Below are 13,933 nucleotides of genomic sequence, written 5' to 3' on the forward strand. Positions count from 1 at the left end.
GTCTACTACATCTCAAAATCTATCAAGTAAGTATATGTCCCCTTCTAAATATACATCAATGTCTTTTTGCAAGGAAAACAATAAATTGGTAGGTACCAATAACTTTCTTGCATGGAAGAAGAGGACTGATTTACTTCTCAAGGAGAATGAACTCCTAGAACACATCAAAGGGAATGTTACTATTCCTGCTAAGGAACAAACTCAAGCCTTAGCCAAGTATAATAAGGATGAGACAAGAGCTCAAAGGATTCTAATAGAATCCATCAAAGACTCTCTCATTCCTTATGTCTCCAAGTTGGAGACATCCAAAGAAATCTATGACAAACTAGTAGAGCTATTCTCGGTAACCACAGCTGGAGAAGTGATATCTCTACAAAATGAATTGTACAAGATGAAGATATCAAAGGAAGGAATAACTCCCTACTTCATGAAGATCTCTGGGATGAGGGCTCTGCGTGGCCTGAACTCACTGCTGCCTCTCGCTCTCTGCTTCTGCGCTGGTCTCTTGGCATTGTCTCTGCCTCTCTACCCAGCACTCTCTGCCCCTCGCCGCTGATCACTAATTCAACTTTGCTTAGCAACCCCGCTCTAGCAAAATGAATGACTGATCACTCTGGTGTGTTCTCCAACTGACCCTCAAGCCTTTTCTTATACTTTTCTCGTTGGTCCTTCAACGACCAAGATTAAATCTCTAATCAACAGATAAGATTAGATTTGGCTTGATCCATGACTTTTGGAACCTTCTAACCCAGTTTTATATTAATACCCATTAATATTTTATTTTTCCTAATTTTAGACTTAGGAACTCCATTAAAAATATTTATTTTATTAATATCTCCCAAACTGGGTACAATATGTTCAAACCATTTCTGAGTCTTGGAGATCTCATGTGCTTTAGCCTCTCCACCAATTTCATGGCTAGAGCACATCTGATGCTACCCCAAATCAACACTCCCTCTTAGCGAGGACTGTGGTCTAGTAATGCTCCACACTGAGCATCACTCTGATTATACGTCACTGGTACCTGTGCTGATGCTAGGTCTCCCCGCCCAACAACCTCTGCACTGTTGCATCCTGTACTGCTGACCATGACCCTGCCACTGCCATTGCTGCATCCATACGACAGCTGCCTTTGCATCTGTGCTGTTGCTGGTCCTTTCTCCCAACACTGCATCTGCACTACAACCCCTTCTCATCATGCTGCATCGTGCTACTGCACACTGATACTGCACTGCAACCCCTTCTCATCATGCTGCATCGTGCTACTGCACACTGCTACTGCACTGCAACTCAGTTACTGAGAAGTAACTGATCCACCCAACTTCTGACATCCCTGTCAGGCTAGAAACATTCCTGATGCTGAAGCCCTTTCTGCCGCTAACAAGTGCTCCCTCTACTGACCTCTGCGTTGCTACAACAACTCCCTGCATCTCGCATCGTTGCACACCTCTTTGTGCCATCCTGCACTGTTGCAACACTCCCGTGCCTCTCGCACTGTTGCAACTTGCTAGCCTCGCATTGCTCGGGGATTCTTGCACTGTAACACTCTCTGCCGCTTCATCCGCATCCGTCTCTACCTACATCTGCGAATCCTGCTACTCCTCTTCGGGGCTCCCGTAGAAAGGTATAATCCAAGAGGTTGGGTACCTCAAGGATCCTGCCCCTCATCGCCTGTAGTCCTCTTGACTACAGCTCGATGTCTCCCCAACTCTTCTTTATAGGTACATGAGCACTCATGGCACAATCGTCATCCTCCTTGACTTCTTTCTCCGCCTTCGCTGGTGCTGCCTTAGAGTCAGAAGCCTCTCCCTTACTCTTCTTCCTCGGACACTATCTCGCATAGTGACCCAGTTCCCCACAATGGAAGCACTTGACCTTGGAGAGGTCCTTCTTCCTCTTCTCCTGCTTTCCCGCAGATGCCAGAGCCGCATCCTCTTCCTCTTCCTTCTTGATCTTGACCCCTTTGCTGCTACTTCCTGTCTTGGTCAGCCGTCTGATCTCTTCTTGACAAAGAGCCGCCCACAATTCTTCCCAATCTGGAAGATTCGCCCTGCCTAGTATGCTCTGGACAAATGTCTCCCACTCCTCGGAGACTGCGTTTAGTGCGGTTCTTACCATCAACTCCTGATCCGGCGTGGCCCCTATGGAAGTCAGTTGGTCCTGGATCTCCTTCAACCGACCGAGGAAGAGATCTATCTGCTCTCCCTTCTGCATTTGGTATGACCGTAGCTGATTCTCAAGTAGCATCTTCCTCTGCATGAAAGTATGCTGGTACAACGTCTTCAAGGTATCCCACATTTCCTTTGCCGTCTCCTTCTCGGCAATATGTTGGACCACATGATCCTTGACCCCATCAAGGATGAGGCATTTTACCTTGGCAATTTCCTCGTACCTTTCATTAGCTACCGGGTCAACTGGGGTAGCCATTACTCTCAAGGCAAAACCCTTATGCGATGTCTGTCTAGAATGGACAGGATCGTAGCCTTTCAGACCACAAAGTTGGACGCTCCATCCAACCTATCCTGATCCCTTAACCCATTCATGACCATCTCTCTGCTCTTCTCTGTTGACTCCTTCGAGTCTTTTTACTTCCTGCCTGGAAGTTCTTGGTTCGACTTCTGTTGAGCCTCTCTACTTTCTGTCTGGAAGTTCTCGGTTCGACTCCTCCGAGTCTCTCTATTTCCCGTCTAGAAGTTCTCTTTTGGACTCCCTTTGAGTCCCGATTTCCCTCCTGGAAATCCTTCTGCCAACGTCAAGTTGCCCCTCTCCGATCATCTGTGCAACTGCAACACTGATTTAGTTTCCTTGGATGGAAATCTGCCTCGACGACAACTCCCTCTACCTTGGTTTTGCCCTGTTAGGTATCGTTCTGACCACAGTACCCCACCAACTTCGCTCTTGCAAACTGTCCACAACTTCCTTCGCACCAAAAACTGAAGGATTGAGCCTCTTGGCTCTGCGCAATCCTGGCACGGACAAAACAACTCCCTTAGCCAATTGCGTCAGCCCTCCTGGCCTCTATGTGGCTCTGCATGAGCCTGTTTCTACCCTCCTCAGCCTCTGTGTTGGCCTCTCTCAGGCCCGGATTGATGACACAGTCCCTCTGCGTCAACCCTTCCTCTGTCTCTTTCTGCAAGGATTAGCTCTGTCACTCGGGACAACTGATTGTGCTGCAAATGCTCCGCTTAGTTGATGCCTTTAGCTTTCCTATGATCTACAACCTGGCTCTGATACCATGTTGAATTTTCTAACTCTATTTATTAGAAAATTAATCTGTATTCTGTTGGTTTATTTCTTCTACTTGTAAATTCTGAACAAGTTATTTAAAACATTTAAATACCGAAATAAACACAATACAGTCACAACATCTACAGCTAAAAGAAAACAAACACACAAATGACACCATTATTTTTGGACAAATGTCCCCAGAAAAACCCAATGCAGGAAAATTGGTGCAGCTATTCTGAGGGTTTATTATTATGCAGTACTTCCTTGAGTACAACTGGGTGCCTAATCGGCTCACCCGACAGAGAAAAAATACTTGGCAACAATACCTCTCTATTCAGAAATAGGTATTCAGAAAACCTGTCCCACGAAACCCTCTCCAGCGTCTCTGAAGCTCTGCGCTGGCCCTTCTGGCCTCTGCATCAGCCTCAAACTTGTCCTCGTCATCTCTCTAAGGCACCGCGCAGCCTCTGGGACCCTCTGCATCACTCTTGCAGCCTCTGCGTGGATGACGTAGTCCCTCTGGCCTCTGCGTTGTCTCTGTTGGGCTTTGTGTGACCTGAACTGGTTGCTGCTTCTCGCTCTCTGCTTCTGCGCTGGTCTCTTGGCACAGTCTCTACCTCTCTGCCCAGTACTCATTGCTCCTCGCTGCTGATCACTGATTCAACTTTGCTTAGCAACCCTGCTCTAGCAAAATGAATGACTGATCACTCTGGTGTGTTCTCCAAATGACCCTCAAGCCTCTTCTTCTACTTTTCTCGTTCGTCCTTCAATGGCGGAGATTAAATCTCTAATGAACCACTAAGATTAGATTTGGCTTGATCCATGACTTTTGGAACATTCTAACCCAGTTTTATATTGATACGCATTAATATTTTATTTTTCCTAAGTTTAGACTTAGGAACTCCATTAAAAATATTAATTATTTTAATATCTCCCAAATCGGGTACAATCTGTCCAAACAATTTCTAGGTCTTGGAGATCTTTTGTGCTTTAGCCTCTCCCCTAATTTTCATGGCTAGAGCACATCCGATGCTACCCCAAATCAACATTAGAGATATGAAAGGTGCAGATAACTAATTCTACTCTACGAAGATTTCATGATGAAGAAGCCATCCAGTAAAAGCACCATTTAATGTTGAAGCAATATTAGGATGAAGTCATGAAAGATTACTAGATCAAAGCATGGGAACAAGCAAGTACAAAGAAGCATCCATGTGAAGAGTAGTCTGAAGCATAGACAAGATGACAAGGAATAATCAGATGACAAGAGAACCTGATATGTGACAAGAAGGCCACTTTCCACGAAGGAAGCAATGACATGACAAAGAAGGAAGGAAAGTGATCGATGGATGGTGCCCTACCAAGAATAAGTTCGAACAAAGACTTCATGACATCAAAGGAAGGAAGGAGATCAAGCAGCTAGAGGACCCGCGAAGAAATTGCTGATGAAGGGACAAGTCCTTAGCAAAGAGGGAGTTATAACAAGTTCCCAATTACAAAGGAACTTGGACAAGTACCTTGTCAGAGGATACTTGGGCATGTCTTCCTCAATTGAGAGGAAGTGATAGACACAACATTCTTGTCTTCACTTGGGAAGAAAGAATGGAAGGATTGGGTAATCATCTGGCATCCGATACTCTTTGAGGATGTGTAGGGCATCCAAGACAAGAGTAGGCAAGAGGACCGATATTCTTTGAGGGCTGGGAACCCAAGATAAGAATAGTCCTAGAAGGTCATATTCAGTGAACACTTGGGTGGGTATGTACCTTGAGAGACAATGATTAAGGTGTCTATAATTCATTGGTCTCGCCAACATTGTGCTTTGATCTATTGAGAGATAGAGCTATCAGTTAAGGCCTTGCTGTGGAAACAATGTTGGTTACTATGATGCTATAACAGATGGATTGCCAATCTGGTTTCTCTTATGTGAATTCTTCAAGATTGAAACATAGTCAAACACCTTGCAATGTTGTATGAATATCTCCCTAGTTAAGAGGGAGTCTTGAAGGAAATGTAACTAGGTTCGGTCTTCATAAATGTAATTTTGACATTTGTATTTATTCAAGAAAAGAGAAATTATTTTTATATTATTTGTCAATGAGTTTCTTGCTCATTGGAGTAGGTCAAGCTTATGTTTAAGTGCTTCTAGGAAGTCAAAAGGTCAATGTATTTATGTAAGACCCTTAGAGGGCATGTTACACTATGTATAAAATTGTATAAGGTCAAAGGAATACCACCAAGCCAAGTGCAAGTCCTCTCCATGCAACAACGTCCTCCAAAAAAAGCAAAACGATGAAGAAAGTTCATGTCGGCCTAAAGACAGTAAGTCGGCCTCAAGTCGTCCTAAAGGAGGGACAATCCTCTATATATAGAGGTTGTCCATTCCCTCTCAATGTCTACCAAGCATCTCTGAAATCAACGAAGGATAGAAGCCGAGAAGAGAGAGGAAAAGACAAGTCTAAAGGGTCTCCTAAGTGCAGTGAAGAAAGGAGAAGATAAAGCGAAGGTGTAGGACTGTTTCTAGGGCTAGAAACAGTCACACATGCGAAGAAAGGGAGGGTAAATCTGCGGGTATAAAAACAACTAGAGAACAATCCAAGAATCATTATTGGTTGGGCTAGAAATTAGGCCTACAAGGCCTCCCAAGTCAAGCGAAGAAGTCTCTCTCTCAAACGAAGGTGAAAGGACCCTAAACTACAAGGATCCCTGCCACACATGCGAAGAATTTAGGGCTGTTGTACAGTCATATCGAGTCTGCTCCTACATCTCAAGAAACATCTCGTTTGGTCAAAGAAGGAAGGAGTCTACTTGAGAAAAGGACATCACTAAGTATAGAAGAGGAACATCTCATATAAAGCTCTCTCAAGAAAGGTCTATCTCTAGACAAGCAACAAAGAAGGAGGACGAAGTGCTGGGGAGCAAAGTGCCGAAAGAAGGAAGTCTATGTGCCAGGAACAAAGTGCAGAAAGGAGGAGAGGACTTGACTTGTGCTTGGAGGACATCCTAGTCAAGGGTCTAGGGCTTGGCATTTATCAATAAGAAGCTCCAATAAGAGTAACTTACCAAAGGGTGTTCATCTCTAAGAGCGAGGGGTTTTGGCCTTGGTAGAGAGCCAACATTTATGTTCTTGTCTTTATGTTTTTGGTAGCAGTTTGATGAAACACACACACTAATAATAAGAAGAAGATCAACCTAAGATAACTATAAATGTGCTTCACAAATTGTTATCAACTGGAGAAGAATCCTAATACACACTAGTGCCCTTGATTCTTCAACATAGACCAACGAGCTTTTTCTACAGAGAGTAGCCTCAGACTAGAGAGCTTCTTCCACGTAGAGTAGCCTCATAGCAATGAGCTTTTATTCCTCTTTCTTGCCTTAGATCAACAAGCTTTCTACACAAAGATGAGATCCGATTTGTGTCTTGGAGGAGAGTGAATAGGCTCAATATATAGTGATTTGTGTTGAAATTTGGGTAGTTATCGGACGAGTTTCCCCATAGAAACCTAAGAACCAAAGGAAAGCCCATCGTGCCTGTTACGCACCACTTGTAGGTGGTGGATATAGGAGAATTTTTTCTCCTAGATGGTCCTCAGCTGGCAGCCAACAGCCCCTTGCAGCCACCAAATAGCTCGATGTGCCATTGTCTCCATCACCTGTGCCAGCCATGTGGTCTCTCGCCCACTTGTTATGATTGTATGTTTCAAGGTGGGTCTCCCGACCCCGAAGGTATGCCAACATTCATTGGTATAGTTGAGTAATTTTCCTTACTTGTCATGGGCACTTTTGTGCATGGATTGGTGGGGGTATTCAGCGGAAAGAGTGGGCTAAGTTTGTACTCTTGTCTACATTACCCGACTCCATGGTTAGCCTTGTATCCTAGTCCCGTGGGATCTCCTTTACTGGCCACTAGCTTTAGGGTTGGCACTACTTGGAAAATCGCGATTTTGGTTGTGTGGTCATGTTTCTAGACACCACATACATCACCCCCTTCCCCTCGTTTTAGCCCTATTCATCTCTTTTCCCATCTGGGTCCACATGTGTCCACTGGGTCCACATATGGTTAGCCTCCCCCTTCCCTTGTCCACACCTAGGTTGGGCCTAGAATGGTGCCTAAAGATTAATGCAATTAAAAAGAAAAGAAAAAGCATAATTTGGCCACTCTCAATAGGAAATGTACCACAAAATGCAAAACATGGTCAGGACATACAAATTTAGCATGTGGGAAAAAACCAAACATGAGCTCTACCCATTATCCATGGCCGTCACCCTGGTTCCTATGTGCCCTGGATGAGCCCCCTCTATCATTAAGGAACCCATGATTGTCCCAACTGTTGGTGGGAAATGAACTGCCCCACCTTAAGGGTGTGTCCACTGCTATATACTACACATCATGCTCTCATCCACTGGAGCCCTGAGCAATTATGAAGAAAAATCAATCAGAGGCAAAAGGCATATGAGGAAGGGTGGAAAAACGAAGGCCGGGGTAACTCATGTATCATGATTTACTTCCTCCTACATTCACATACCTAGGTGTGGGCTTCCCTTATTATAGCTACCCTTGTAGCATGACATGTGGTCTAGATGAATTCCTAGATTCCCACTCTGTTCCATTAATATATCATTTGCCACCTACCACTTGAGGGATGTACCATGAACATGTTGAAACTGCTTAATAGGGTCCTTGATTAGCCCCTTATTGAGCTTGGGGACACTTGTACATGCCAAAGCCCATTATGGAAGGGCATGCCACCATGAAGTGCCCCATTGATTCCATGACTTGTAAGCTCTTTTACATGATTATTTTGATGATTTGTTGTATTGGAGGGCAAGGGGACGCAGTGGATCTTATGCAAGATTGCATGTGGGTCTCCATATTGGGCTTGGTTACCCTATACAGAGTCTTAGCCCTCCAGAGGGCCACATTGACACTTGTAGGGTGAGCGTTGAGAGCCACGGGCCTCCACCATAGCAGAGAGTGCTTCATGGATCCCCAACACCACTCGTTGATTGCTCGTGTTCCATTTTTTGGATGAGGATGATGCACTTAGTTCACCATGCCCAACAGGCTCCACACATGCACCATACACTTCGCAGATTTTCCAGGGTCCAGAGGATGTCTCCCGCTGTAGAGGGAGGGCTTATGTTATGTTATCATCATAGTCCTTACAAATGGTCTATAGGCATTTTTGATCCACTTGGAGACCCGTGAGGATGTCCTTGTGCCCTCACACTCACTTGGGAGCATCACATGTTTTTGCTTGGGAAACAAGGTGCCAACCCCTTGTCCACTATGTTTAGAGTCCAATTTTACATCATGGAACCCCTAGGACTTCATTAGGCCTCCTCAAAGGCCCAACGACTCGCTATATTGATCATTTTGCCCTCTTGAGAGGCTTATTCTTGTTTTATTGAATTTATTTTGTTGGGCTTGTCACCAAAAGTATTGTTATTAATAATTATGCACATTATTTTATTTTAGGTGCATTATTATTCCAAATTAGGCCATTTGAATCTCTTAGAGGATTGTATAAATAGAAGTGAGATGATTCATTTTCATCATCATCACTTGGATTGGATTAGTCTCTTATGAGATTTTCGAACTTTTTGTTGGGATGAATTTTTGGAGCTTTTCTTGATGCACTATGATGTTTGGATTTTTCTCGTCTTTGGAGCTTCTCTAATGCGAAGTTGATAAATGGACCTACTCTCTTTCTCATGTAAGTCGAAATTTTGATGTTATTCTTGTTATCTTACTGGTTAATTGCATGTATGGTTTTATCTTTATTCTTCTATGGGTTAAATGTAATGCAAAATTCTTTTGGAACCTTGAATAAGTGATTAAATGCATGCGTTGACTTTTGAGGGATTGGGCAAATGTTCCTAGAGGCACCTCATAGGTTAAAGACCTCGAAACATTATCTCCTTCGCAAATTGAAGTATAAATCTCTATTGATCCAGTTGCTGCCCTTTGAGAGGCTAGAAAAGATCAATTAGGGCTCCTTGGCTCACGAAATTCCACGATCTATGTGTATCATGATTCCGTTAAGCCCAAGCAATAAGTTACTAATCCTCGTATCCCTTTGGTGGTCAAAATAACATTTCTTTTCTTCATTTCTTCCAATTCTAGGCCTGACCTAGAAGGTCTCCCAGGGCTTCACATGGAATCATTTGTAGCCATCCAAAACCCTTGAAAATTGATCCACTACTGCGCCGTAGTTTCTCAAGAGGTCCTCCAAATTTTAAGCAATTTTGACGGTGGAATCCCTAGATATAGCAAGCCCTAGCCACAAAACCATTTCTTACCCTAGGTTGATTTTGGGTTAGTGACCTCATCAAGATCATTGCATCCAAATCTCAAAAGAAAATTTGTCCTTTGATCCTCTTCTCTTCCCTAATTAGGTCAAGCCCCTCCTTGGTTGATCAACTCCATACCCTTGACCTAATTTTGGGTCCACTTGGTCCTGTGTGGTCCCACAACTTTACAACTCCAATTCCACAAAGATCACGTAAAGGCCAATTCTCCATAAGGATTTTCGGGTCTAGGAAACCTCTTGAGAAGATATATTCTCGAACCCTAACCTCAAGAATCCTCTTAGCCCTTCCTAGAGAGCATATCACCTTGCTTTTCAAGCAAGAAAGCCATATAATTGAGTCTCTCTTGTGAATAGGCCTTTGGAATCACTTCTTATCTTCCTATTTGATCCATTCATCTAGTGATTTCCCTTATACGGGTCTCCTCCCATCGGTGAAAGTCCGTAAAGAGTAGGGAGCCTTAGCTGAGGTGACAGTGGGCTATCGCTCCATTGTTGTCCTTGACCTAGTAGTTGTTCTATAGGATCCCCTCCTAGGACCCCTGCTAGTTTGAGTGGTAGCATTTTGGTGCCGTTGCCAGGGACGCGATATGTGTGTTTTGTTCCCCATACGACATATTGGCATATCATTATTGACGACTCCATTGAAAGAACGAAGCCCTAGTTCTTCATTGAGATTCAAAGTTAATGCTTGTAGGGTGAGGCAAGCATCTATTAAGGCATTTTAATTCACCTTGGCGGCTCCATTTTAATCCTAATATGAAAAATCATGAAAAATGGACTATTGTCAAAAAGAGATTAATCTTGGTCCTACATTTGCAAAACTTTATGATCAAGACCTTCAAGAACTGCAAAAGACTGTTGGAAAATATGTTGAGTTTTATGAAGATTTATTGGAGAACATGGATAAGGAATTCGTGCTCAAATTGCATGGGTCAACACAAAAGAAACTCTTCATAATGATGTGTGCCTATGAGAAGGATCCTAGTCGTCTCTTTGACTTCGCTGGCCTAAGCTATGCTTTAATATTTTGACTGACCTAATCAATGAAAAATATTATAATCAATCACAAAGCCCCACAAACTGTAACCTATTAGATGATCAAGGTGACATTGAAGAAAGTCCAAATGTGAAGGATCATCATAAAAGTGAGGAATATATGGAAGAGTTCAATCAAGCTAAAGAAGATAGTGATGAGGACCTTCAAGATGCAAACTTAAGGATTGAGAATGTGCAGGGTATGAGTGAAAACCCTATTGAAGCTTATGAAGATGAACACAATGAAGTAGAGACTTTCATTCAAGAAAGGGTGCTTGAGGGTATGAATATTGTAGCTCCATGTGAAAATTGCATTTCTGATTTCTTGTGCATTAGTGAGGGAAAATGGGATATGGACAATCATCATTCTAACAATAACCCTATTTATGATACTGACATGGAAAATGAGGTTGAAATTGATTCTCCTTTTCTCCAGGACGTTACTCATAATGATATCCCTACTCACACCATCGAAAGGGAGGATTGTGGTTTTCCCTCACATGAAGAAGGTTTATTGGAAATGGCAGGCCCCATTTATGACATCTATGATGACATTGGCGAAGACCTTGTCTTCCCATACCTTCCCCAGGATCTTGATAGCATAGCTACATTACCCTTGAGCCCACACCTTGCCCTTTCTCACATTAGCACCATCATTGATGATCCTTTTTCCCCTCCTAGGTATGATGTTGAGGAAGAACCATCCATTAGTTGTATCCCTCCTCCCCCCTCATACCCTCAGGATTCTGAATATGATCATCATGAGAAACTTGCTTGTTGTGTCTCCCCTTGTCATTGATCTCCCTTTCCTCCCAGTCATGACCCTATGGTGGTCATAAAGCATGACATTAATGATCGGGACCATAATGGGGATGATATGCCTGAGGTTGCTATCCACCGGAGGTTTATGAGCTTAATTGTTGATATCTCTATATTTTGGTTGGAAGAAAGGATCCTATGGAAAAGATTGCATCCCTTGGCTCCCTCTTTCCCCGTGATACTCCATGCGTGCTCACTTCATTTTCCCACCTCCCGCCCTTGTGACCTTTCATGTTGTCATTCCTAACTCTGCCTTTGGATCTACTGAATGAGTATAAGGGTAGTTGCTTTCATATTGACTAGATGATATGTTGGTTAGGGTAGGATGCATGTTAGGGTAAGATGCATTGCATGCTCATTTTCCCCATTAGAACTAACATCATATGATATTATCATGCTAGATTAGTTGCATTTAGATTAAGATTGCATTTGAAATTTTATTTAAAATTTATTTACTAGTTGATTTTTAGTGGCCTAATACTAAGCATGGGTGATCATAAGACACCACAAAAACATGCTGCCCCATGTGCTTGGTCTTTGATATGTGCAGGTAACAGGTCTACGGTACCAAGAGATTGCTGGTGTTCTCATGACCTCCCGTTCGAGTAGCTTCATGTACCTCTCCAAGAGCTCATGTCCCAGTTGGAGCTAGATGTTACCCACCACCAGTGTGTAGTGTATATAGGAGAATTTTTTCTCCTAGATGGTCCTTAGCCGATAGCCAGCAACCCCATGCAACTACCAGATAACTCGATGTGCCATTATCTCAGCCACCTGAGCCAACCATGTGGTCCCTCACCCACTTGTTATGATTGTATGTTTGAAGGTGGGCCTCCTGACGTCGAAGGTATGCTAGCTTTTCATTGGTAAAGTTGAGTAATTTTCATTACTTGTTGTGGGCACTTTGGGGCATGGATTAGTGGGGGTATTTGGCAGAAAGAGTGGGTTAGGTCTGTATTCCTGTCTCCACTGCCCAATTCTGTGGTTAGCCTTGTATCCTAGTCTCGTGGGATCTCCTTTACTGGCCACTAGCTTTAGGGTTGGCACTAAGAAAATCCCGACTTTGGTTGCGTGGTCCCGCTTCTCGACACCACATACATCACCCCCTTCAACTCATTTTGGCCCTATTCATCTCTTTTCCCATTCGGGTCCATATGTGTCCACTAGGTCCACATAGGGTTAGCCTCCCCCTTCCCTTGTCCACACCTGGGTTGGGCCTGGAACGATGCCCGGAGGTTGATGCAACTAAAAAGAAAAGAAAAAGCATAATTTGGCTACTCTCAACAGGAAATGTGCCACAAAAAGCAAAAGATGGCCGAGACATACAAATTTAGCAAGTGGGCAAAAGCCAAACATGAGATCCACCCCTTATCCATGTCCATCACCCTGGTTCCAATGGGTCCTAGATGAGCCCCCTCCATCATTAAGAAATCCATGATTGTCCCAACCCCTGGTGGGCAATGAACCACTCCACCTTAAGATTGTATCTACTGCCATATACTACACATCATGCTCTCATCCCTTGGAGCCCCGAGCAATTAAGAAGAAAAATCAATTAGAGGCAAAAAGCATATGAAGAAGGGTGGAAAAACAAAGGCCGGGGTAACTCATGTACTGCAATTTGCTCCCTCCACTCACATACCTAGGTGTGGGATTCCCTTATTATAGTTACCCATGTACCATGACATGTGGTTTGGATGAATCCCCTTATCGCAACTCCATTCCATTACTATATCATTTTCCACCTACCACTTGAGGGATTTACCATGTACATGTCACCCCCTTTAAAGGTTGAAACCTCCTAATAAGGTCCTTGATTAGCCCCTTACTGAGTTTGGAGACACCTGTACATGCCGAAGCCCACTATGGAAAAGCATGCCACCATGAAGTGCCCCATTGATTCCATGACTTGTAAGCTCTTTTAATTGATTATTCTAATGATTTGTTGTATTGGAAGGCATGGGGACGGTTTGGATCTTATGCAGGATTGCAAGTGGCTCTCCATATTGGGCTTGGTCACCCTATACGGGGTCCTAGCCCTCCAGAGGGCCACATTGATACTTGTAGGGTGAGCGTTGAGAGCCACGGGCGTCCACCATAGCAGAGAGTACTTCATGGATCCCCAACACCACTCGTTGATTGCTCATGTTCCACCTTTTGGATGAGGATGACGCATCTGGTTCAACCGCAACGTGCCTAGCTGGCTCCATACATGCACCATACACTTGGCAGATGTTAGAGGATCTAGAGGATGTGTCTTGATGCAGAGGGAGGGCTTATCCTAGTCCTTACAGATGGTCTACAGGCATTTTCGATCCACTTGGAGATCCATGAGGATGTCCTTGTACCCCCACACCCACTTGGGAGCACCACAGGTTCTTGCTTGGAAAACAAGGGGCCAACCCCTTGTCCACTATGTTTGGAGTCCAATTTTACATCATGGCACCCCTAGGACTTCATTAGGCCTCCTCAAAGGCCCAACGACTCACTATATTGATCATTCTGCCCTCTTGAGAGGCTTATTCTTGTTTTAT

At 43.8% G+C, this 13,933-nt stretch overlaps 2 protein-coding genes across 8 annotated transcripts in view; both read left to right on the forward strand.

Moving 5' to 3' along the window:
- Positions 1 to 13,933, forward strand: part of LOC149179173 (dual specificity protein phosphatase 1-like) — a 232,150-nt gene that overhangs the window by 96,066 nt on the left and 122,151 nt on the right. The window lies entirely within an intron of this gene.
- The window catches only part of LOC149179174 (uncharacterized), a 29,056-nt gene continuing 25,824 nt past the window's right edge, over positions 10,702 to 13,933 (forward strand). The window contains exon 1 of the mRNA XM_089423885.1: positions 10,702 to 11,148. Coding sequence (XP_089280011.1) covers positions 10,702 to 11,148 — 447 coding nt within the window. The remainder of the gene's footprint in view (positions 11,149 to 13,933) is intronic.

This window comes from Pinus tabuliformis, chromosome 4_1 (assembly GCF_031772625.1).
Source record: "Pinus tabuliformis cultivar Carrire ecotype Pingquan chromosome 4_1, CPIR1, whole genome shotgun sequence".
Lineage (NCBI taxonomy): Eukaryota > Viridiplantae > Streptophyta > Pinopsida > Pinales > Pinaceae > Pinus > Pinus tabuliformis.